The sequence below is a fragment of the Armigeres subalbatus genome, chromosome 3 (genome assembly GCF_024139115.2).
Source record: "Armigeres subalbatus isolate Guangzhou_Male chromosome 3, GZ_Asu_2, whole genome shotgun sequence".
In the NCBI taxonomy this organism is placed as follows: Eukaryota; Metazoa; Arthropoda; class Insecta; order Diptera; family Culicidae; genus Armigeres; species Armigeres subalbatus.
Window position 1 is genome coordinate 274,294,550 of NC_085141.1, and position 27,170 is coordinate 274,321,719.

The 27,170-nt window shown below is 39.6% G+C and overlaps 1 protein-coding gene across 3 annotated transcripts in view; it reads right to left on the minus strand.

Annotated features, from left to right (window-relative positions):
- Positions 1–534: 534 nt before the first annotated feature.
- Positions 535–27,170, minus strand: part of LOC134224455 (protein transport protein Sec16A) — a 66,943-nt gene continuing 40,307 nt past the window's right edge. The window contains exons 5-17 of one of the 3 annotated variants that reach the window (XM_062703807.1): positions 24,553–24,819; positions 24,001–24,191; positions 23,687–23,940; positions 22,761–23,624; positions 22,572–22,703; positions 22,342–22,497; positions 21,753–22,280; positions 21,314–21,577; positions 4,258–4,463; positions 4,080–4,152; positions 3,631–4,006; positions 3,396–3,565; positions 535–1,750 (exon numbers count right to left, since the gene is read on the minus strand). In XM_062703807.1, the coding sequence (XP_062559791.1) occupies positions 1,694–1,750; positions 3,396–3,565; positions 3,631–4,006; positions 4,080–4,152; positions 4,258–4,463; positions 21,314–21,577; positions 21,753–22,280; positions 22,342–22,497; positions 22,572–22,703; positions 22,761–23,624; positions 23,687–23,940; positions 24,001–24,191; positions 24,553–24,819 (3,538 nt within the window). In that variant the 3' untranslated portion in view covers positions 535–1,693. The remainder of the gene's footprint in view (positions 1,751–3,395; positions 3,566–3,630; positions 4,007–4,079; positions 4,153–4,257; positions 4,464–21,313; positions 21,578–21,752; positions 22,281–22,341; positions 22,498–22,571; positions 22,704–22,760; positions 23,625–23,686; positions 23,941–24,000; positions 24,192–24,552; positions 24,820–27,170) is intronic. The other 2 variants (XM_062703810.1, XM_062703809.1) reach the window with 2 other exon arrangements.

Here is a 27,170-nt window from a genome sequence, read left to right on the forward strand (position 1 = left end):
TGGAGACGATAACAAAGGGAACCGCAGCGACAATCGTCCTATATAGCTTATTACCTCTATTTTCCTTGGACACCTAAACTGAACGACTGAACGATTTATTTCAACAGCCACCGTGAGCCACCGTTCATTTGAGAGCCGCGGCTCAAAATTATAGAGTCGTGGTTCGTTCGCTCTTTGTCACGAACCGGCTCAAATGAACGGCTCATGAGCGTTCGCCCATCTCTAGAACACTATTTCCTTCATTTTTTATGAGTTGAAGTACAAAACATATTTTTCCCTTCAAATGTATTTAATATTGATTGAAGCGACATAGTTTTCAGGGGTGATTACTGATTGTTACATATTAAATTTTAAATAGCGAATTTATTGTGAACACGTCCTTAACCCCACGGTAATAGGGCATGTCACGGTACAGCCAAATCGAATTGTCGTTGGCAATGCAATAAGGAAGTGCAGTTTTACATTCGATGATATGGATTTTTCTCAATTCTATTTTCCCGTTCTCTATTATTTCTTCCAAAGAAAAACCTGCCCTTCCAAACATACTTTAATGGATAATAGATGCTTTATTTTGATTTGAAACTTCATACATAGGTACCATTTCACTAGAAGAGTCATACTTTATCTAAATTATCATATTTCGCAACTCTCGCTTTCCATCACAATTTAAACATAATTTTCCATAGCTCCCAACACATCATCCACTATCTACTGCAAACTTGATTTATCTGTATAGATTATTCGTTTTTCATGTTTCGAGGCTTTCAATTTTTGTCTTTTCTTGTGTATTGTGTTTTTTTGAAAAAAGGAAGAAAAAATATACGTTTTACTTTGTTCTGTACATATAAGACTTGAAACAAAAAGAAACGAACATATCACATTAACTCACTATTGTATATAAGCATGCTTTTTCAAAGCGAGCATACACCATTCCCTAGGTTGCAGCTATTTCATTTGATTACTGTTATTGCTCCGGTAAAACAAAACTACACCGTTGCTATTTTTTTGATGTTTTATGAATAGTCTGTAAAAAAAATGAGCAATTAAACCTTGTTACAAAAAAAATACACAGACCTTTAATTCATACTAGAAACTTCCATCATTTTTTAATGTTTCACCTAAAATTAATCAACTTATGCATGGAGATACTCAACCGAATAAAAGCAATCTATTGGGTTCGTTTACGATAATAACAAATTCTAACAATTTTCAGTTTTATTTGACCGAAATGGATTCCGTTAACTACCTTATGAAAATAATCAGCATCGATCTGTACATATTTATTACAACATATCAATGTATCTTCACTAATATGCATTCTGTGAAAATAAACATACAAAACGGGACATTGTAATAATTTTGACTAATTTATTTTTTGTCCCGAAATAAAAAAAATAATAAAGATAACGCACACAAAACGTAAATTGTTAAACTCCAATTGTTCAAACTATAGTTTACATTCATATCTACGCCCTACTATATTCATCCCTAGTATTTCTGTCCTATAGGCTTGATCTAATCACACCCTCAATTAGGTTTCACTGACTTGCACGCGTTGACTTTTTTGTTTCTAACGAATATGTTTTATTTTTTATAGGGTTGCCACGTACTGTCGGCAGTCTCTTGGGTAGTTTATATTTTAGGTAGATGTTCGCTCTCACTGTTACTTGCTCGTAACCAAACAACTTTTTCATCACTGTTGTTGGTATCCTCCAGCATACTGGTTGGGGTTATAGAACTGAGGCATCCCCTGAAGACAAAAAAATATAAATAATATTATAACTGCAAAATACGATGAAGTCCAATTGTGTTTTTAGCCCTGTCTGTGAGCACAAACATTTTATAAATTGCTTGCGACTACGAAATCCGTTCATAGCCCGATATTTGTGTTTGATGGTTAGTCATTCGCAGAAAGATAATTAATGGAAAATTGTAAGGCTACTCTCTAAAACAAGAGGAAAGCAAATCCAACAACCTGTATTGTATGTTTTTGGTCGGTCTTATGTTAGGGACACGTCAGGTATTTCCATTCGTCATCGTAGGGGCTAAAACCAACGAAAGCAACGTCCATTTGCCAGCAGAACGTTTCTCCTGAGCTTACGATTTAGTACGGATGACTTTTACAACAAAATGTCTCTTTTATTGATTTTCGAAACTATGAAGAAAAGACGAAAATGCCTGCCTTAACCCTGATTTTTTTTTTTGCGATATCTGGCATGGCAAATTTTTCGTTTGACTGGTCTTGTCGAGATCTGACGACCAACTGACAACACCTCACACAACCTCTACCTCTACTTGATCGAGCGCAGTTTCAGTTGTGTGTAGATGCCGGGCAATAATAAATTCTCATCCCACTCGGTTGCATAGCATATATGTATACAAACAATACGTGGGGAGGAGTTAGTTCGGAGAATTGGATTATGTATCACCCTTATTCTTGTTTACGTACGAACGCGTTTTCGAAAGAAAGCTGATGTGCATTCTCGTTTACGCCAGCAACTAGAGATGTCGTAAAATCCCGATTAATCGATTAGTAACTAATCGATTACTCTCGATTCCTGTCGATTATTGAATCGATTGATCGTTGGATAATAATCGATTCAAAATTAATCGATTATTACAACGATGAATCGATTAATCGAAGTAATCAATTAATTTGCGACATCCTTATGATGTCGTAAAATCCTGATTAATCGATTACTCTCGATCTCTCTCGATTATTGAATCGATTAATCGTTAGGTAATGATCGATTCAAAATTAATCGATTATTACAACGATTAATCGTTTTAATAATCGATTAATTTTGAATCGATCATTACCTAACGATTAATCGATTCAATAATCGAGAGAGATCGAGAGTAATCGATTTGTTACTAATCGATTAATCAGGATTTTACGACATCATAAGGATGTCGCAAATTAATTGATTACTTCGATTAATCGATTCATCGTTGTAATAATCGATTAATTTTGAATCGATTATTATCCAACGATCAATCGATTCAATAATCGAGAGTAATCGATTAGTTACTAATCGATTAATCGGGATTTTACGACATCTCTAATCTCTACCAGCAACATCAAATGGGGAAACGATTCGAACTGCATTCGTTCGTAAATAAGAATAGGGGTATATGTGTCTAGTGTTGCGAATTTGAGCTCATCAGCACCCCCTTAGCTGCGGAGGACGTAGCGTAGTAGATAAGGCACATGTCGAACATACTGTCGACTACAGTCGTGGGTTCAAACTCTACTGAAGTACCGAACAACATTTTTCACATGTTGTGCATATAATATAAATCAAATTTTCAAACATAGTTGAATAAATTTTTATTACGGGTGGTCAATACCCGGAGATGATGTAATACACCTACGATTGAGAAGATTGACTTACCTCTGCTGCACTCTCGTTTGGTTGTCCACCAATAGGAGCCGCACCCGGAATAAAGAATCCGCCCTGCGGTGTTGCCATTGCCGGAACGGTTGGTGCTAATATTGGCTCCGCCGGTCGACTCGGCGCCGCACCGGACGGATTGAACACATCAACGTAGGACTTTTTCAAAGCTGTAATTTAAAGATATCGCATAAATAATAATGATCTGCTAAATGTAGTTTTGATCTGTACTTACTTCGATTCCTCTGCATTTTAAACATGTTCGATTGCAACGTTGGAACCTTGGTAGGTTCACCCACCTTCGGGGCCGTTACTGGCGTTGGTGCTTGTCCTCCGGTGGGTTGGGCCTGAACGACCGGTACTTGGTTGTTCGGATCGACATTCAGTGAAGATGCCGTTCCGTAGATGACCGCATTGTTCGGCATCTGACCCGGAGGGAAACCAGCCACGGGCTGCGCCGATGGCATTGGTGCGGCTGGGGGTAGCACTTGTGGGGAAGCAGCCGCCCCAGGCATTATGTCGGACATTTTCGGTGGAGGCTTGAATGCTTCCTCGCCTACTTCATCTCCTTCCGTGTTGACCCAACGTTTTTTATCGGGATCCCATACAATCTGTTTTACATTTTAATAGAAGCGATTCTTCAAAAGATCTTTGCAATATATCGACAGTAGGATAACAACTCACCGTTGGATTTTTATCATCTGGCAGAATCATTTGATTTTTTGGTTTCAATTTAAACCACGAAAACCAGCCAGAACTGTTAATGGAAATTAGGAAATGTTAACTCGATACCCAAAATATACTCACGTTCCATTCAAATGTCAATCGTGTAAAAAATTGAACAAGCTTATTTAATACTCACCCCTGAGCATTATTGCCCGCTTTGGGGTCTTTTGTAGTAGCGGCCTTTTTGATCGGTGCATTGGCAGCTTTGGACGAAGCATCGTTTGCCTGCTGCTGACTCGCTTGTGTCTGATGCTGAGGTGAAGCATTGGGGTTGGTTTGATCGTCATCGAACCCCGGTCGGTTTGATACTGCATTCGGCATAGAAATTGAAGGTTTTGGTATCTGTCGAACAAACAAAAGCAAACAATAGTAAGGCGGACCTTGAGATATGTATTTGAAATAAATGTGAAAGAAAAAAAATAGGAAGAAAAAAGAATCAAATGTATTGTAATAACATAAATTGAATAGAAAAGACTGTAATTGAATGTTTCACTAATTCTCACAAATGTGATATATATTTCTGTCTCTATTGGCATATTCCATTTTTGCTAAGGCTTTTTCTTCATTTATATTATTATAATACATTTCACATTTTGTCTACATTAACAATTGTTAGTTATGTTTGGTAAATTACAATCAAAACAATCAGTTATTATAGTTTTACAAATAAGAGCTTTGAGACAACTAAAACGAGAAAGAAACGTACTGTTTTCGACATTATTTTTAAAAAGGTGGAAAAACTGGTGGGCTACGGTTTTAATATTGTTTGAAATGGTGGAATTATTTATCTATATTGTCTTATTCATCCTGTTGTAAAATTATCATATCTTTAGGAGTTTATTTAACAAAATTGCCAAGTATTGTTGTAACTTTCATTTAAAATATATTGAATTACAAGTTCCAATAAAAACAATATTTTGGCACAGGGCTTGTCAGCCTTGAGAGCAAGGTCGAAGTATTTCCAACTCGGAGTCAATGATTTCGATTCGTAAAAAAGTTTATCGATTTCCAATCTTGCCATGCAAAATATCCCATTTATGCAATGACACACTATGTCAAACTAAATACTCTATATTAGAGATTATTATAATCGGAATATAGCATACTTCACATATTCCAATAACATTTTCCTGAGGATGGAACAATGCTAGTAATGTAGCTAGTAACTAGTAACAAGAACTGCATTCCTCAGTAGAAATTCATTTCACCACAAATTATTCGACAATGGGAATACAACATGATAAGGTTTTTAAGTTACTTATTTAGTTTTTTTGAGAAAGAATAGGCAAGGTTAGGTTTTTTTTCTATTAAAACTCACTGAAAAAAAACTTTAGTAAATACAAATTTATCTTTTTTTGACTCATCTTAAATTTATGGAAAGTCACGTGAAATCCGTATGCAGTTATGAACAGTAATTTAATTCCAGATAAACGTACTTAGGAGTTTGTTTTTCGTATAGAATATTCGTGTAATATTGTAGCATAAAACTGCAGTATTTTTCCTATAGACAGTAAGATATTGAAAGCTGTACTGCCCGTGATTTCATAGTTGGCGTAACAACCATCGCACTTTAGCTCGTATTTGAGGTGATTCAAGGACTAATATCGCAAATTTAAAACATTCCAACCCGTAAACACTTAAATGAGGTTTGAAACATGCAACGTATTGATGTACCAGCAGCGGTTGAATACCCTTAGTAAACGCGTATTCCGTCATATTCGCTGAAATATTGACTGGCTGTTACGAGTTACGACGACTATGAAATCAGTGTGTACTATCATTACTATGGTAGCATTGTTACAGCGCAAGCATACCCTGAAACATTTACGGTTTTGTAACAGTTTTGGAAATCATTATTTCTGACTTCTACAAAACCAGCATAAAACCAAAATGTTACTGGGGTAGGCTTTAAGAATTGATATTATAATTGTGATTCTGATACTCGTCCGTATTCTTGTTTACGTTACAATCAGAGCTTAAAATATTCATCTTCATGAAGTAACTTCGGTCCGAATTTTGACAAACATCGCATGAATATTCAAAACATAGAATGACATAGTCAAACGACTACTCCACCAATTCATTCATTCGACTGTCACTGAGTGTGCTTACTATGTGTAGAAAAAAACATAATTGGCATTGTTTATGTTGATGTTTACCGTTGAATATGCCTCGCAGATGAAAATCAGATTCAGTTCTATGTGATAAACTATTTTACTCATTTGAAACGTGTTCAGATTTCAGATAATTTATCAATTTGTAAAATCTGCATAAATATTCAATGACTAATATTCAACCGAATATTGACAGTCCAGAGCCGACTATGAATGTGTCTGGAAGTGAGTTGACAAGTGAAGAAAGGTGGGCTTCACCAAAAAATTTCGATTATTTTACACTCTGGTTACAATACACTTTCGAACGAAAATTGAGCGAATCGCATTAGTTCGAAAGTTCCGTCCGTTCGTAAACAATAAAATAGATGACTATATTATAGATTGTAATATAAACAGGGTTCGCAATGCTCACTCAATCTCAGGAGCACATGATTTTCCCTCACGAAAGTTTTCGGGGAGAAATCGCTTTTCGGGAATGAAAAACAGCCTGGAGAGTGATAAAAAAATTTCGCTCACTTCGATTGCCGCTAAACGTTGGTTTGCTCTTTTTCTTTCATATTCGAGTCTTTTCGTGGCATCATCAATGCAAATGGTAGTAGCTTATGTGGAACAAATAACTTAACGCTTTCATACTGATAGCGTGGTGGTGTGGCTAAAGTAAGCGCATCCCCACAGCTATTCTTGTTACTATTCTGGGTTCAAATCCCGGCGCGGCCATACAATTTTGTAATTGTTCTGCGATAATTCTCGCGAAAAGTGAGTGAGAGGTAAAAGTAATGAAACGAAAAAGGATTTTCATCTAATAGGCAAGATTTTCGTTCATCTTCCAATGCTAATTCTAGAGAAAAGATTGATGGGTGAAAGATGATCCTCCACATAAACAACGAAACAAGATTTTCCCTTGGCCCGAAAAACGCTTGCTTTGGTCTCATTGAAACGAAAAGTCGAAACCCTGAATATAAATCAAGCTTTAATCTAATGTTAGTGTCCTACCGACTATTTCAGTGTTATTAATACGTTCACTGCCGTGCTATGCATAATTGCCACATGTTATACTAAGGACACACCTGTGATACTTGTACCATGGTACAAGAGAACAAGAAAATTATTCCAAGACTATCGTTAATAAAGACAATAATTGGTATGGTACTCATTTCAAGATTCTTGTACCATGGTACTTGTTCCACCAGTGTGTCATTAGTATTACCTTTGATTTTCTCAGTCGGCATTAATATCATCAAACGAAAACTACATTTTTTCAGTGGAATAAATGGACTCAGATTTGAGCTTTGTTCATCAAAGTCAACATGAAACAATTAAGCGTAGTATGGCATTACACAATTGAGTAAAAAATGCTTTAAACCAAAATAAAAATGTTGGAAGTTGCAGTACCATTTAATTGGATAAAGAGTGTCCACGACAAAATTGCAATACAGCAACAGTTCGCTAACTGGGCGCGTTTTAACTGGACTGTTTTTTAACTGGGCGTTCGCTAACTAGGCCAAAGCCCAATTAAAAAGCAGTTATCTGTCAAAAAGACTCGGTGACGAGGGGACTCTGAATAGTATATTCTTGAGGCTTCATGTAAAACACGATCACAACAATGCATCGCGAATTCCCTCGTCAGCCCAGTTAAAAAGCGGCGTTCGTCAACTGGGCTGGTGTTTTAGCCCAGTTAGCGAACGGTTGCTGTACTCGAATGAATTCCGTAAAAATCAGGGGTGGCAATGCGCAGCTCGACTCAAAACGAGTAAAACATGCAAACTGTTATACGAAAGAGCTGTCGAAAGGAGATGCGCAATGAGGCCCCCGATTTTTGCTCGATCAACTTGAAACTAGTGGATATAACCCCTTCGCTACGATATGACTTCACCACTTTTGCTCGAATGTTCAGAGACCCATATTGTTATATACCAAACTGATAAGAGTTATGCAGGTGGACGGAAGTGAAACACGTCTTGTTTCAGTGAGTTAAGAACAGAGAATGAAAATTTTATTTATTTAACACAACAAGGTAACTATGTTACACCGCTCTACGGCAATGTTGCTATGTTGCTACTCTACACTCCTCCTCAACGTTGACTAATCGTACACCAATTGCTTCTCTCCAAATAATAAAAAATGTTTTCATTTTCGTGTTATTTTGTCTGCAATGGTAAGGGCTATGCAGCTTTGGTTATCTTCATTTACACGCACGGGTAACTTCAACGGTAGATACCACGTCTTCCAAGAATAGATGTTGCGATTGCTACGTCAGGGCTAGTATTGACTGCAATATACAACAAACACCCGATCACGTTCTGGTACTCTTCTTGATTTTCAAGTATATTATTCTCCTTTTGTTGCAGAAAGCCGGTTGTCATAGGATTTTGATTCAATGTGTATCTTCCTTCTGTCTTTTTTACTTGTATTCCAAGGAAAAAAAACGCAAGTCTCAAGCATTGTTACTTTAAATTATTATTGAAATGCTGCTACTAAAGCTTGATACTCAGCTTCGGTTCGAACCACAATTACAATGTCATCTACGTATATGAGAAGGTACATCTTGGTAGTCTTCGTTTGTCTAACGTATAGACAGGGATCCACAATTGAGGTACGAAAACCCAATTTTTTGAAAAATCCGTCAGTCTTATGGTTCCATACTCTTGTCGCTTGTTTGAGTTCATATATGCTGCGTCGTAATTTGCACACCCTACTTCTATCATCGATCTTGAAACCTAGAGGTTGTTTCATGTAGACCTCCTCTTGCAACTCTCCATACAGGTATGCCGTTTTGATGTCTACATGACGCGCAGCATCCAAACTCTACTAGCCAGTGTTTAAACAGCCCGAAAAGTTGCTTGCCTTATTACAGGAGCGAATACAAGATCACAGTCGGTGCTAAATTTTTGAGAAAAACCTTGAGCTACCTGGCTTTATATTTTGCTATTTGACCAATCTCGTTCTACTTTCGCTTATAGACCCATTTACAACCTATGGCTTTGCGTCCTGGAGGTAGTTCGGTGATCTCCCACGTTCCGTCCTCTTGGTGTGATATCTTTTTCGGAAAGCTGCAATTTTCCACTCTTCTTGTTCATAACAGGATACTACTTCTGTAAAAGTTTTAGGTTCTGCCTGATGAACTGCTATGCCACATTTTTTGCTATGGTAATTGACTCCGTATATCTTCCAGGTGGTACTCCAATATTCATTCGAGTTCATCGGCGTACTGTAACAGGTTAAATACAATGATCTTCATTTGCATGATGGTCCACATTTCTCATTTCATTAGGTTAATTTGTTACTTCTCCGCCTTCGGCCTCGTAAAATTGCATTGAATCATCCAATTCATCACATCTTTCATTATCTAATTCGACATCTACTTCATCTAACAATCGTACTTGAAATCCTTCATCAGTATTGATCGATTCGTCAGCGAATTCAGTAGGTTCCTTAATCACTTCTTCGTTAGTTTCAAGGAACTAAACATCCCGGATAATTGAAATTTCTCCTGAAGTAGTGTTGAGTAATCTATACGCCTTGCTTTCATTCACATATCCAACAACCGTAACTTGATTGCTTTGGATTCAAACTTCTTACGCTTTGGTTGGTTCCACATGTCCATATGCCTGACATCCAAAAACTTTGAGATTGCTAAAATCGGGTTTCCTGCCAAACCAGGTTTAAAAGGGTGTAACGTCAATTGCTTTCGTAGGCAGCCTATTTTGCAAATATGCAGCCGTATTAACATCTTCCTCCCAAAACCTTTTCGGCAGCCCAGCGTCTAAAAGCATGCACATCGTTTTGTTGAGGGGCATATCCAGCCGTGTATTCTGCCTTAATGCCTTCTTCAGCATAGAATTTCCTAAGTTTCTGGCATATATGCTCGCCACATCTATCCGATCGGATGATCTTCGGTTTTTTGTGGAACTGATTCTCAACATATCGTACATATTCACGAATTCTGCTTTCAACTTCAGACTTTTCTTTCAGAAAATATACAAATATGTAGCGGCTATGATCGTCGATCATGGTTAGATAGTATCTGCATCCACCTGGAGTTTTCGTTATTGGGCCACTCACATCAATGTGTACGATATCCAAAACATCCTTTAAAGTCTTTACAGCAATCGATGGAAACGCCCGCCTTTCCATCTTCCCTTCGATACATGATACTATGTGATTCGTATTCCGCAATTTCTCACTTTCATACCAGATCTATTTCTGCAAGAACATCGGGATCTCTGTGTCCAAGTCGCCGGTGCAACAAATATTGACAATCCTTATTATGCTGACGATTTCCTATCGACATGGAACGTAAGTATGGAACGCGCTTCATCCACCGTGTTTAACCGATACAAACCAATGATTCGATCTGCTGTCGCGATTTCTGCACGTTTAAAAAACATACTGCACTTTTCAGCATCAAATACTGCACGCGGCCGTGCACGCCACGCAACGGAAGTTATGTTTGTTTGTTTGTTTATTGTCCAGTAGTGTAAGATACAAATCTTTTTAAATTACTACCTCCGGTAACATAATAGACACAAATACTAACTTAACTACTATATTATTTTCCGGTTGTTTCAATTTCGTATTATTATCTCATTCGGTTCCAAAAATCAAAGCAGCCACTCTTAAATATTGCCTCCGATGAGGAACGCTTAACAGCGGGCGGTAATAAGTTCCAATATACCACACCTCGAACGAACAAAGAACTAGCATAGACTTCCGTGTTGTTTGCTGGGATAACTAGATTCTGTAGACGTCGGCCCCGAGTTTGTATCAGCCTCCGATGTAGTGAAGCTGGAGATCGTGTTGAAAGCAATTTACGCAGGAAAATGCAGGAACGGTATGCGTAAAAATGTTGCAGAGGACAGCCAATGAGGGTTGGTGGAAGGTGGCTCACATGGTCATAACGCCCTAAACCATAAACATAACGCACACAACAGTTCAACGCAACACGCAAACGATCAAAGCAACTTGCATTGGGGCGAACATGGAGTACATCTCCAAACATGAAATGTGGTAGAATCAGTGATTTGAACAGCTTTAGCTTGATTGCAGTTGGCGCATCTGATGTACAACAGTATAACGTACGAAGACTGGCGTAAATTTTACCACATTGCTGTGCTATTAATCCATTCCACTACAGGTCGTTATTAAAGATGAATCCTATGTTGCTGGCGCTATCCGTCCAATCGATTATTTCTCCATCCAGCACAATCTCTGCTTCGGGTGGAGCAAAGCCGCTAACTCTCTGGCCTCGACTCGAAATAAACATCGCTTTGCTCTTTGTTTTATTTATATGGAGCCCATTTCGTCTGCACCAATCTGCCACTCTTTCCAGGTCATGGTTTATCATTCTGATTAGGTCACGTGCGCAAGGACCATGTCGACACACGTACATCTGCACATCATCGGCGAACATTTGAATGGAACAGTACCGTAGCACCGTCGGTAGATCGTTTATATGACAACAGAAAAGCAGAGGACCCAGCACTGAACCTTGAGGTACACCGGACAATACATCAGCACTCCTTGAGCATCGATCGCCACAAAAAACAGTCTGTTTTCTTTCGTATAGATACGATTTTATCAGGCTTACGGCAGTAGAAGAAAAGTTGAACTGCATTTCGAGCTTGGATATTAGTTTACAGTGCGGAACGGTATCGAAAGCCTTCGAGAAATCCAGTAGGAGAAGAATCCCAGCACCTTTCTTGTCTACGACAGATCCAATATCATCATAAACTCGAAGAGCTGCTGTTTTGATGCTCTGACCTCTCCGGAAACCTGCTTGACAGTCAGTTAGCAAGTTGTTGTTATCGATGTACAAACTCATTTGCGCTTTGAGTAGCTTTTCGAAGGCCTTGGATAAGGCACAAAGAATACTTATTGGTCGCAGATTGTTTATGCTGTTCAAATGTGCCTTTTTCTTCAACGGTAAAATCTTTGCATGCTTCCAGCAGTTGGGGAAGGTAGACGTTCTGATGAACATGTTGAATAGATGCTTTATGTGTTGGACGACCAGTGGAAGGATTATCTTGATGAAAAGAATTGGTAATCCGTCAAGTCCAAGAGCATTCGATTTGATATCCCAAATGGCATTCACTATTTCCCAGGATTGCACTGAGCGGAATGAAAAACTATGCGGCGATGGCGCTGGTATACTGAAATTCCTTGCTTCATTATGCATGTTGTTTGAAAAATTTGCTGCAAAAGTGTCGTTTATCTCGTTAGGATCAAACTCACATGGCTTTGAGGATTTATCCTTACTGACTCCTAGCCTCTTCAAATGCTGCCAAAGAGTATTTGGTGGTGTCCTACTGTCCAGTAACCGATGCAGATACTGTCGCTTGGATAGAGCGATTTTTGCGTTGGCTCTATTTCTAAACATCTTGTATACCCGACGCTTGACGTCCTTCAAGTGCACTGGTGCTTGCAACCAGTCCTTGTACGCCAAGTCCCGTTCTAAAAGTGATAGTTTCACACTTTCAGAAAACCATGGGTTATGACGACGGCGACTGCTGCTTTTGCGGAGAGGGATGGATGAATCATGCGCCTTTTAACATGCAAATTAAAAAATTCCATTGCTTCATCAGGGTTTTCGATTAGGTAAAAAACGTTCCATGGAATAGATAGAATAGCATTCTCCACAGCATGTGGTTCGAATTTGGTATAGTCCCTATAGTAGTGTAGGCTGCTTGTCCGACATATGTCGAAGTCTATCGAGACAAAAATTAGGTCATGACAAGACAACCTCGGAAAACTGACCTGTCCAAATCGCAAGATACTGTCTGTGTTGTTGGTGATAATGAGATGAAGCTGTGTACATCCTACAGCGTGGGGAAGTGTTGGTTCTGCACTATTAGATATCAAGGAAAAATTTTGGAGCATCGAATAAAATTTTTCACTCCTGCTACTAGGGCGCAGCATGTCGGTGTTGTAGTCACCAACCAGTATAATATTCTGGTAATGAACTGCGAAATCAGTGAGTTTTTCTGTCAGGAAATTCGAGCAGTCGTTGTTTGGGGGGTTGTATATGGTTATCAGAAGAATTTTGTTTTCACCAACCCGAAACTCTAACGCCAAGCATTCTGTTTTATCCGCTGCATCTGCTGTCAGTGTTGTACCGAAAACTTTGTGGCAGGTTAGATGCTCTTTATAGTAAACAGCTATACCTCCACCACGCCTACATGTCCTATCATTTCTCACAACTGAGTAGCCCGAGATGCCAATACTACGATCGCTGTGCTTAGACGTAAGCCAAGATTCGGAAAAGCATGCTATCTCAACTTTAGATGCAGACAATAAGTCACGTACTTCATCAAGCTTCGCGAAGTTGCGCGCACAGATACTCTGTGCATTCCCGTGTAAAATGTTAACAGCGTTAAGCACTGCTCGCGGAATGTTCGTGTAGATGTAGTTTTGAGATGGTGGCAACCAGTAAAATAGAGGAAGCAATTTCTAGAGGGCTGCATAACTATTATGAAATACGAAACAGTTTCGTCTAATATACATTCATCATATTTCAAAAACAAAAGTTATACAATCACAAAATTAAACATGCTATGCAAAGTGAACGAAATACATAGTTACGAAAATTTATCCAGCTCATCTTCGGACCGTACCGTGTTGAATGGCCCACCAGTTGCAGACTTCACATGGACCACTCCATGCTTGGTATATACCGATGTCAGTTTACCCGCTTTCTTCAGATTCAGCGCAGCCGATTTCAGTTTCCTTGCTTCGACGGTGAGACTTTCGTTGATATAAATACGACGATCAGAGTCCATCCCGATGTGTTTCAACTTAAGATCACGCTTCCGCAGATAAGCACTGTAAAACTGATCCCGTGTTGACTTCAGTGCAAACTCAACTACGATGAGGCTGTTTTGTCCGAACTACTGCTGGGTGCCATACGCCGTGCTGCTGCCAATAGGGAAGATCTGTTGATGTCCAGGTGCTTACTGATGTCCTCGAGTACTGTATTCAAGCGTTCGTCGTTTTGGAAAGGTATGCCACTAATGATGAGCTCATTACGATTAGCTAATGCTCCAAGTGTTTGGGATACATTGTCCACCCTCTTCTCCAGCGACTCCAAAGCAGCATCCTGTTGTTGAAATTTCTCTGTGCACTCTATTTTCAACGATTCGATGTCACACTTTAATTCTGTTTTAACAGCGACGATTTGATTGTTGATTTCGCTTCGTACTGTGTCAATCAGCTGTCTGGTTTCCGCGAATTGCTTCATCATCGTCCTCATGATGCCTTCCAATGATACCGATTGAACATCCTCATCATCTGCCTGAGGCACATTACTTTCCCAGTCAGATCGTAGTCGCTTGTTTGCCGATGGTGTGTTGTTTGCGATACTACTAGCAGTAGGTGGAGTACGCTGCATGCTTGCCATTGAGAGCGAAGAGGAATAGCCAACGATAACACAATCTTCTGTTCACTACGTGTGTGCGTCCCAGCAGAATATCGAGGCTCGATGACGATCTATAGTGCGCTGTGCAGCAAAACAATGGAGCATCCAGATACGCTTGACACGGTTTAATTGCAATAAACTTCCAACGGATGAACGAATCGAATTTATAACGCGTACAATTTTGCTTCGGACATTAAGGTTTTCGATGAAATAACTTTCAGAATAGTTTTATAGATGGAACTATCACTTTGCCGCTGTTTAATTCGCTACTATTTATCGACACATACTTGCGTCCGTCTGGGCAGTGATGTTGCGGCGTGAATTAAATAGTCATGTGCATGAATATAATAGGTGGTGGGTACTCACAGACCTTTACATGGAGACGATGCTGGCGCCGCCGATGTATGAACGGAAAGGGGGTGGCGGTGAATTCGCTGCTACGCTCTCGTTCGACGACGAAGCTCTTTTGCCGCCGGGGGTAGGCGGATTGCCTTTCTGCTGCTGGTTGGCGGTCGGCTCACTCAATCATCGGACAACATTCTTCGATTTCCCTAGTCGTCACTAGGGGAACGGAAATTACGGTTGCGCTTGCTGACTCGTCCTGCCTAGGGAGCGTGGAAAACGGATGCGTCCCCCTTCCGGCGTGCCCCGGGAGAACTTCTGATGGTGGAGTCAGAAATGGCCACTGGGATTTCGGTTGTGGTGCCACGGACGGTTTAACGGCTTGGCAAGAAACCTTTACTGGACCAAGGCCACACACGATAACACACCGCCTATTAACAATCGCACACAATGACTTGTTCTACAAACTTTGATACGACACCACGGCGCGAGAACTTTCGGCCACTCCTGCCTCTTCCACGGATCAGTTCGAAGTCATAAGACTGTACGCGAAGCGCCCATCGCAGTAATTTGGCATTTCCTGTCTCCGTTCCGACGTTGAAGAGCCACAACAGGCTTTTAGCGTCGGTGATCACGCGGAACTTCGTTCCTTCCACGTAATGACGGAAGTGGTGTATTGCGGATAGCACGCCCAGGCATTCTTTCTCTATGGCAGAATAACGACGTTGCTTACGATTGAGCTTTTTGCTAAAGTATCTTAACTCAGGTTGATATCCTTTTGGTCGTTTTAACGGTTAAAAGATCAAAATCTACAGCAGAAAAATTTTACTGTGATGTCAAACCGAAAACTATTCCTGCTATCGATGAGAGCAAATCGAAAACTAATTTAGATATTGGTTCCGATAACAAAATAAGTACACAGTTTGATGTCAGATCATACAATTTAGAAATCAACAGCAAAATGAGATCAAAATATGTAATCAGTCATGATGATTCATATTTGAAAACAAATTATGATTTCAATTTGATATCAATATCAAAATATGTTTTCTATATGCTCTCATTATGTTATCAGACTTTGCTCGGGTTATTATTCTTGTGACGCCGTCTTGGTCTTGCACCAGGGCCGCTCCTACCGCCCTGTCGGGAGCATCAGACTCGATAGTGAAAACCTTTCCAAAATCCGGGTTTCCGAGTACCGTGAGGACCGCTTTCAACTCTCGGCACGCCTCTTCAGCCTCTTTTGTCCATTTAAACTTTTTGTTCTCCTTCGTTAGCAAGTCTGTAATCGGAGCCGTGACCTTACTGTAATTTTAATGACCCTTTTTCGCCAGTTTAGTCACAGAAATAAGATTTCCTTTAAGTTCCGGTGCGTAGATAATTTCTGTCAACGTGACTTTAATTACCTCACCTCTGTTATTCATGCATTGAATCAAACAATCACCGATTCCGGCGATATGAATCAGTTTTCTATTGGCTGAAGAAATCACAGGTCGTGCTGATCTATCCAATCGCTGAAATAACTCTTGATCGCTGGCCAAGTGGGAAGTCGCACCCGAGTCCACTATCCAGGATTTTGTTGGATTAACACAGTTCCGAACCATAAAAGTAAAGGCTTTCTGCGATCGTTTTCTCGAACTGTTTTTTTTTCTTTTTCTTTCTGATGCTTCTTCTTACGTTTTGCATTTGAATGTTGTTCCGCAAGAAACGCTTTGCATTCTTTCTTCCGGTGACCTTGCATTCCACAGAAGTAACAGGATGTAGATTTTAGCTGCTTACCTCTGCCCGCGATTTTCAAGGCTTGTTCTTCTATTCCCTCTTCTCTGTTTCGACTGCATTTCGGCTTCATCAATTAGTTTTATTATCACCATGCCGAGTTTAAGATCGTCTTCGTTGCGAGCCTCTAAAGCTGTCGTCAGAGGATTGAATGAATCTGGAAGTTCTCGGAGAATTAAGGCGACCTTGAGACATTCTTGCAATTTGAATCCAGAGCTCTCCAATCTCGCGTAATTCTTCAGAATATCTTCTAAATACATTTCCATGCTTTCTCCAACTCGATAGTTCTGATTCGTAATTTTCTTCAAGAGAGTTACCTTCTGTCCCAGCGATGCCTTATTGTGATGTTCCTTCAAAGTAGTCCATAATTGTTTTCGTCTTAGCAGCGCTTGAACCGCAAACGACCACGACTGTAGTCTGTAGTCTGCTTTCGTAAACAAAGATTCAAACGTCGATTTGACGAATCTGATAGCACTCCCACGCAAACCAACACTATCAATAGGTAGGTGAATGTTTCGGCTACATGTTGATGGCGTTGGGTTGCGTCTTGAAATTATTGTTGTTATTGATACACAAGCGATTTTTTGGAGTGCTGTCAAGAATTGACTTTTAAAATATTCGGGGGAAATTGATCCCTCTCCAAGAACTTCCTTTGATAAAATTAGAAAGGTGCCCTCAGATATTTAAAATATGTTTCCTTCAAAATACGCGGAATTGTCGAATTGCTGTGCGTATACATGAACGATTTTTGTTATTGAATTCGAGAGCGCATGCACTTAAGGCTCAAATTACCGTCATCCAGTCATTGACGAGAAAGACAGCCATGTGCTCGTAGCACCCCCAGTAATAAAACCACCCTACGAGGAGCAAAAGCAGTCTCCAGCTGGATGGGGGAAGTATTTTTGTTTCAAAACTACATCATCCAACAGCGAGGACATAATTATATCCGGTGGATGCTTCATTTGGTTATATTTCGCTTTAGTTTAAAAAAAACTGCCTTTTGCAACATTTTTTCCCAAGAGAGGAAATCGACTATTTACTTTCACCCTCTCTCATATATAAGAGAGCGTGTGTATGTGAACAAATTTTGTAGACACACTTTTTGAAACTTAGCATTGTCCGAATTACTCCGAACAGATTCCATTCGGCGGGGAATCGTCCCATTGTTTGCTATTAAAAATTGGCTTGATCGTACTATGAGTTATGGTCAAAATACTATTTTTTATGCCCAAAACACGCTAAAAATACTCATTTATATTTGAATTTTTTTGCGCGAGAAGAGCACCAACACCGCTAGGGTGATTAGACAGGGTTTTTTTCTTTATTATTGAGGTTTTCAGCCCTGGGCTGGTTCACCTCAGTTCAAAAAAAGGAAAAAAATGAGTCTTAGGTACTGGAATCCTATAGATCTTTGGAGTTCGTTGTCAGTCCATAGCGTGTTTTGTTTATGGTCCCTGTTCTTTTTTTTATGTCGTTGTCGATCTGGAGTAATATTATCAATTCAGTAGAAACCCGAATTAGCCGCCAGCGAAGTTGGATTTTTCTTACAGTCAATACGTTGAATCTTATTTCGGAAGTGGTGCGCTGTATAGCGCATCGTAAGCCCCGACCGGCATTATTCGTCGTAATTTTGCCATGTTTAATTAGCAATGTTTTTATTATTCTGAATTTTATTAGTGGTTAATAAGAATTGAGAGGCTTAGAAGCAAAGTGGTGTAATTGACATTTTGGTCAAATATGAATTGATTATAGCAAAAATGTTTTGGTTTTAGAGCTTTGCGGCCGGCAATATGTTGATATAATTTGTAAGTTATTTTAAAAAAATGTGAAAATTCACAGAAAATTAGTAATGTTTTGAACTTTCATACGATTTGTATGAAACGAAAAAAATATTGAAAAACTTTGCACCATTTTTCTTGGAACTTTTATAGCCTATTCAGATTGGGCTATTTATGACTTTGTTAAGTGAGAGGGTATCCAATTATTACGAGGTGTTCAGACTGCAGCAAGATAATATATCTTGACGTTTCCATTTTTCCTCATTTGCACGCTAATACAGGGTTGAATTCAAGGAGAGTTTTAAAATTTAATTTGCGAAATCAAGCATTTGTGTGGCGACAATTGAACATTTTTTTCTGAACAAAGTTTCTACGAAAAAAAATATAAAGAAAAGGAATTTTTCGAAGAATATTTGAAGCTCTCATTAAGGATAATGAGCGAAGCTACATTCATTAGTTGGGTGCGCCGTTCTTCGGGGAATCAGACTATTCCTCAATTTATTTTTAAGTTTAAAAGTATTTTGATTCTGTACTATGATCGAACGGAGATTTGATAGAAAAATTTAGATACTTTTGGGAATTCTCACAAATAAATAAAAAATGGACGATTGGACCAATTTTCAAGAAATATTATCGAACTAAAATGTATTTCCACCAGTATCTCCATGTATGAAGGGCAACTCAGCAATTTAATTTTTTTCAAAAATGGAAACTGAACCATTGCGTTCTACTCGACAATCAATGATACAGCTTCTAACAAAATCGAATCGTGTGAATGTGATATAATTTAAACTGGATTTTGGATGAATTAATGCATTACCAATCCATGTTTTATTTAAGGTTATTCTACTTTATATATACAATATACATCCCATTCAAATCGTACAGTTGTCCCACGTGAAAAATGTTGAAATCCAAAGTATATTAAGCCATTCAAGGAGCAGAATTAAAACAATTTATGAAATCATGTTTATTCATCAAATATATTCGTTTTACAACCATTCCTACGTTTTAAATTGTCTTCCGCATTGGCCCTTGAACTTTAAAAATTTATTCGATTTGTTCTATAAAATCTAGGTTTAAGTTAAATACTTCATGTTAATTCTAGAGAGCATCTGTTTTTTAAACAATTCATGTTGAATAAGTGGAGAATAAATAATTATCATCATTATTTTTCATCATATATAAAATGCTTTCCACAAAACCATCACAATCCGAGTTATTCTTCAGTGCTCAGAAGATTTCCATCGAACATGCATTCGACCCTGCTGCGACAGAAAGAGCATGACTGTCAACTACGAAACGAAATGAAAACAGAGAGAATTTTCTCTCTGGCAAAGAGAGCGTGACGCTTGTCAGTTTTGTTTTGTTGAATTTCTCCCTGCATTCCAGTTAGAACGAAAGCTCTCTCGTAATAATTGTTCGTAATAAATTCTTCATGACTGTTTTTAGCGGGTATCTTTTGACAGCGCAAAATGTATGGAATATTACGTAAATAATGACATCATAAAGCGTATTTACCCTGAAACGCCAATTATTATGTCATTATTGGCGTAATCTGAATAGGCTATTAGCTTTTGCCACGTAAACCCCTTTGCCATTGACCCCCTCAATTACAATCATTAGGACCTAATACGATAAAAATACACCTAATGGGAAAAAAGTTACAGCACTTAATGTGTGTTGCGATTTTATCGTGGACACCTTTTATGCCTAATATGGTACATGATGACTAGTTATGATCGGATTATGAACGCCTATTTCTTTTCTAGTTGATTATTGTTTATTAGAGTCATATATTGTCAAAATAAATTATATTCACCTAAAACATAGAAGGTGAATATGTTTACGCTATTCGAAACACAGTTAGATAGACATATCGCTTAATGACTAAATTTAGAACATATAATTGTGCCAATGAAATAGCAATATGTTTTCCCCAGAAGATAAGCAAGTTTCCTACGATATTTGGGCTAAGCATAGGCTCCATAATCACACACTACATGTACAGCAACTCCGAAACTACACACAAAGAGCCTATATTGGCTCATCAATAGCAAAAGTTTTGACGTAATTCCCCCCACCGGTGCTTCTTTTCCTCAGCAGATGATCTGCTGTAGATTCCGCCTGAATCTGTCGGATACGTGCTTCAAATTCTCGTGCACTGTCCAAATCGGTATCGGTACTACTGAGACTGAAGCTACAGTTCTTGAACCGACTACAAAACGGCTGATCAATGGGATACGTGCCGTTGTAGACAATATCCTTCAAACTGGGGGGAGCGCCCGCGGACTTGTTCAGACACGAATAGAGAAAAGCTTTGGAAGGCGGCAGATTGGCCAAGACCTCCTTCTGGTGACATTCCTCGCGGGCAGCTTCCGAAGGTTTGACTTTTTTACGTTTCTTTCTCGTTTTTCGGACATTTCTCAATATCGGGATCTGATTCAACAGTCTCGCCTGAGTACTGGTGGCTGTACTGGAAGCAGTAGTGTTAGTAACAGCACTTGTGACAGCTGTGCATAATCTGTTACTGGCGCTGAATCTATTCTTGAGCAAGGGAGCAGATAGAGCAATATTATTAAGGTGGAATTGGACTTGCTTAAAGCATGTTCTCTGACTAAGGGATTGCTTGCGACTAGCGGTTGCGGCTGCAGTGACGGAGGCGGCATCGGTAGCAGCAGCAGCAGTGGCGGAAATAGCTGGCTTTACACGACAATCGTCAGCAGGACGGTATGTTTCTGATAGCGGAGAGCTGCTATCGCTGCTACTTACGTAGTTGAGACCAGCACCGCCCGCAGCCAAGCCACCGCCATAGTCCCTACCAGCGGCTGGCGGTAGAGACGAGGATGACGAAGGCGCAGCTGGGTGCGAATCGTGGTTATGTCCGGGCGGTACTGGTGACGAGGAGTAGGGTGTATCTAGCGATTTCTCCTCGTACTCGGGTATGGTATCGGCGGCGGTGGTTGTACCCGAGCGCGCAGGGGATGCACCCTGCTGCTGTCTAGCGGACACGGACGCGACTCGTTTCGAACCCGGCTGCATTCCAAGTATTGGAAAAGGGGGAATATTATGTAAGAGGGCAAGCTTGTATCTTCTGCATGGGGTTCACTACTAAGTACGTCTAATTCGGACCAAGGAACTTAAACAGCAATAAATAGATCCTAACTCAAGGGTCAGATAGTGAATTTGCAAGTTTAAAATAGGGACTTACCTCGGCATTGGAATTCCAGTAGTCGTAGGGACTCGGTTGTTGAGGGTCCTGATTCGACACAGGGGATGGCGTGAACATGCTGGGTTGGGCCGATGCACCGTCATAAGCGTACGGGTATGACGCTTGTTGTTGCTGCTGTTGATGCTGATCGAATGTATCGTGTGATGCTTGTTGTTGCTGCAAGTGGGTATCATCCTGAAGGGATGACTGATTTATCGAATCATAGCCTTGGTCATAACTTGGTGCTGCTAGCTGATGATCATATTGATGGTGTATTGGCGTTTGTTGCTGTAGTTGTTGCGCATTCGGATCGTAACCTTCTACGTACTGTAAGTTTAAACGACCAAGCTGTTGATTGATCTCAGTAAATTCTTTATTGATTTCTTTAGAGTCCATGTTGACAGCTGAGTCCTGGTTGACAGGCTGTGACTGTTGTTCAATCAAATGTTCGCCACCAGAACCGTAGTTATTATAGTTACTGTAATCGGGAGAGTTGTCATAGATTGGTTCGGCAACGTAACTAGCAGCCTGCAGAATAATAATCTTCAATTAAAACTTGAGATTGAATAAAGAAAAATGAAGATCGTACATTGTAGTTTGTAAGTATTGCACATAGCCTTTGCAACCAAGCCGGATCTTCAACGTTTGCGTAGATATTGCCTTGACCAGTGTTATCTACAGATTCGTCTAAGGCCTTCTCCAACACGGGATCGTAGAATTTCAAACGATCACCGAGTGTGTAAACCTATGAGACAAAAATATAAAATGTAAAGTAAATTCGCCATCAGACACAATAACACAAGCAAGCTCACAGCATACCTTTCTGATGAATTCAGAATCAAATCGATAAGGATCCTGTTGGATCTGCTCGGCGATTTGTTCCATATACAGCAAACATTTGAGTTGCATTCCATGGTCCAACATGCGGCAGGCCAGTAGATATTTATAGAACTATAACGAGATGAGTTGAGTACACCTTAAACACAAACGCTGATCTAAAAAACCTACTTGCAATTCTGAAATGGAGTAACGTTCTTCATTCAAAGAACGGGCATATTCGTAGATTTCAGTCATCATTATGGATTCATTCGTGGAGAACTCCTTGAAACTGCGTTGCAGATGGGCCGATCCGAGCAAAACTAATCGTACTACAGTATTGGCATTAATAGTGGTTCCACTCTCCGGTTTCACATCGGAGAACTTTCCAAAATTAACATCCGACAGCAGATAGCAGAAATGAGCCGCATACAAATCGCCGCGATTGTACAGTGAATCGCCCAATGTCGTAATGGATTTCTTGATCAATTCCGGCTTGGCAGAGCTGTTTGACATGAGCATAGCCAAATGTGGTCGCCAGTCGCCCCACTTTTCGTCAAGCACGCAAGTAACAGCCGACGGAGTTCTTCCACTGAGCAACTGATAAAGTGTTTGCAACGGATCGTTCAAAGTTAGTTTATTGGCGAACTTCATCATCACGTTTGCATGCTGCCGCGAATCAACTTTTGACGCCAGGAACAATGCATGCCCCCAAAGATTATTCTCTGTTGCCCATTCCAGTGCGTCACTTATGTTGCCATAGATTAAATAATTTCTAAACTTATCGGTAATTTCCAATTCGCTGAGTTGCTCTTTCTTTTCGTCGCTCGAATGTTGTTCAAGTTCAACAGAAGCATCAGCAATTTCCGACTGTTCCGCGGTGTCTTCATCACCAAGGCCATCTCCGTGCTGCTCTCGTGGTGCACGATCGACATTCGATAGAGATGAATTCCTTCCACTAACATTCGCTGATCGTACGCTTGCCTGGTGTGAATCGAATGGGAATTCCAGTTTGTTCTGCATCAAAAGCTCCGAAATATCAGTTCCGACGAACGTCTGAAATATTTACCCGAATAAAAAAACTAAACATTCATGAAAAGATAAAATAACTATATTACGCCATTTTGTCTCAAAAGTAGGATTATATAATTCCACAGTAGGGTGTATGAACCACGATTTACGTTCGAACCCAGCGATTGTAAACTATTGAGTGAATTTCCACGTGACTTCATGATGGCATGCCCAAGTCCAGCAATTGGACCGTTTCGAAGTTGTTCCTCGCAAAATTCAATCACTGACTTTTTGTGTGTCTTGTCTTTGACCAAAGGCCCAGGATAAGATTGAAACAGCTTACGTGTAGGTTCATTCGTTCCTGAAATAATGGACCGATATTGCTAATTGATCTTTACCCGCAAATCGATGACCGGCTCACCTAAGCTCCAAATTTTTACCAAGTCAGTGGTACCGTTGATTGTCAGACGATTCTTGGCAGTCACTAGCAATCCAGACGATACACTCACAATCGGATGTATCTCAGGGAACTTTCGTGGAGTAAGGCGCTCCGGTTCCATCATGGCTATGGCGCTCGGTTCCTGTCGCAGTGATCCATCTGTATTGTCCAACCTGCGAGGGACAGCGTAGAGACTCGATCAATGATATTTTCCCTCGATTACCCATCCCATTAGCATTAGAGTATTAATGTTAGTATGTATAAGAAAACCGACTGAATCCGTCTCGAGTAATCAAGAATAAGTGTTATAAGTATCTTAGCTGACTACTAATCTACAAACAGAATACAGCCATGCAAAAGGGAAGGTTAATCTGTTGAAGGGTGCCGCAAATAATAATTCGCATTTGTCAAAAGCAACTGAAGAAGGTAGAGGAAGCATGAGTTATGTTGATGATTCGAGGATAGAATAAGCAGGGTAAGGAAAATGAGGGTACGGAATGAATAACTGAATTAAAATAAAGACTGTAAAAGCACCTTGGCTGGTAATATCCACTTTCAGTGTGGTACGACCTATCCATAATCAGTGGAGTGGCCCGTTGTTGTTGTTGTTGCTGTTGTTGGAATGTGGCCATCGCTTGTTGATGGTGGTACATTGGCAGTGACGTCGGTTGACCGGATACTTCACTGAGAAAGCTCTGGTCGAGCATGGCGGATGGTTGCGATTGATTATTGAAATGACGATGATAGTCTTCCGGATTATACATGCCGGGCTGATGAAGGAACGGTGTCGTGCGATTAAACCTAAATAGAGAAGAACAGGGCCGGGTTGAGAGGCAGGGCAGTCTTTCGAATTTGTGTGTGGGAGGCGGGGCGACATGACGCTTGCGCATTCGTTCCAATTTACGAGTTAGGTACGACATGTATATACGGTTTGTTAAATCATTCTACAGTTATGCTTTTGCGATTAGGTAATTATTTATAAACAGAACCATTTGTTTTCTGCTTTCCACCACCAAATAAGAAGGCCTTTTAATGAAATTATTTACAAAATTCAAAGTCCACCAGTATTCCATTGCGGTCGCTGTCTAACAGTCGACATGGACCACAGCAAGAAATTTATTGTTAGCAACTATTGGACAACCATTTAATTTTCTATTTAATGCTTCCAAGTTTTTTATTCTTCTTTTTCTTCAATGGCTCTACATTCCAACTGGAGCTTGGCTTGCTTTTTCAACTTAGTATTCTATTAGCATTTCCTCAGTTATTAATTTAAAGCTTTTCTATGCCCGCCATTGCATGAGTATGCATCTTGTGTGGAAAGTACAATGGATACACTATGCCTAGGGTGCCGAGAAAGTTTCACCACTGAAAACTATAACAAACAATTAGAAAGTTCAATAAAATACTGTTCCTAATTGGATTATGTGATTAGAATATGAACACCTGAATCTGATAGATCGTTTTTAAGAAAAACCTAGAAAAACGGCACATAAATGCCATCAAAGGAATCCGTCAATGAGATAAACATCTAGTTAACCCCTTGCCATTCCATGGTAACTATCCAAGTGTTTCAACAACAAAGATCTGAAACATTTTTATGTTTCCTTTTATTGCTTTTATAATCGCTTTCGTGTCAAAATAGTGAAACAATTAAAAACAATTATGTTACTATTGATTTACAATTACAGTCGACTCTCCACATCTCGATGTTCTATATCTCGATATCTCTCCCTATGTCGATGGTTTCCTCAGTCCCTTCAATCTACTTACATTTGGGCTTCCCATATTTCGATAACCTCCCTAACTCGATATCTCTCTATCTCGATGGGTTCTGATCATATTTTGTTCAGGATTCACTCTCTTTATGTCGATATGTTCATATTTTCAGGCTACTAGACCATCTTTGGACAATAACAAACACATCAACAACAGGAAACGACATTGGTTTTGTTGTCGTTTTTCATAGCAACGAGTTTTTCTGGATCTAGTACCCATTTCAATTTTCCTTCCATTCCTCGATCTCTCCCTATCTCAATGGTCCTTTCAATATCGAGATGTGGAGAGGCGACTGTATTTTTTTTTATTGTTCACTAATTTCGGCTATGCTAAATAACTTCTGTTCTATATTTTTTCAAAAGTAATTCCTATTAAAATAACGGGCATAGTGGTGATGCTACCACTTCTGCCTCATACGCAGGAGATCGCGGCTTCAATACCAGCCCCATTCCATTCCTTCTACTTTGTAGTTTTGCGAAGTACACAGCACTGAGCAGATGATGAGAGGATTGCAGAAAGGGTGAAAACGTTGAGAAGGTGTCAGCCCATTTGATCGAATGTTGTTTGACCGAACGAATTCCGTTTGGCCGTTTTACTTCAGATTACGAGTAGTGAAGAATGCGATATGAGAAGTGAGCAATGAGAAATCAGAAGTGATAATGTAGGAAAAAAGTTAAAAGAAGTGGAGTGAGAAATTAGAAGTGAGAATTGAGAACAGAAAACTATGAACTGGGAACTGAATAACAAGGAACTTTTTCTTCGTCTTATTATTACATCCCCCACTGAGACATTGCCGCCTTGCAGCTTAGTGTTCATTAAGAACTTCCACGGTTGTTAACTGCAAGGTTTCTAAGATGAGCTACCATTTTTGCATTCGTATATCATGAGACTAACACGATGATACATTTATGTCCAGGGCAGTGCACTATGGTCCAGGATACAGATTTACGCGGAAAGGTGAATTTTACGCCAAAACTATATTTTTTAGAAAAAACTGTTGTTCTACACAATTGTTCGAAATAGTAAGGTCATCATTATGGTCATACCAAAAAATAGGGTGGCCCACCATATAAAAAAATTAGAAAATATTTTTTATTTCTCAGAATATTAACATGTTATGTTCTACAAAGTTGTAGCGCAGCTAATTCCAATCAATTTTGCTAAACAAACTTTTCTGTAGCTCTTAAGTTGGCTGATTTAGAGCAATTTTACCTAATTGGATTAGGTGTACCTCAAAAAAACAGTATTTTGATCTAATTTTTTGTTTCAGATTTCTCAAAAAAGTCGTCTTCTGGTGACTTTAAGAGCTCAAAAAATACAACTTTTGATGGGTAAATATGCACAATATCTTTTTCTGATCAAAAGTTATAATCATT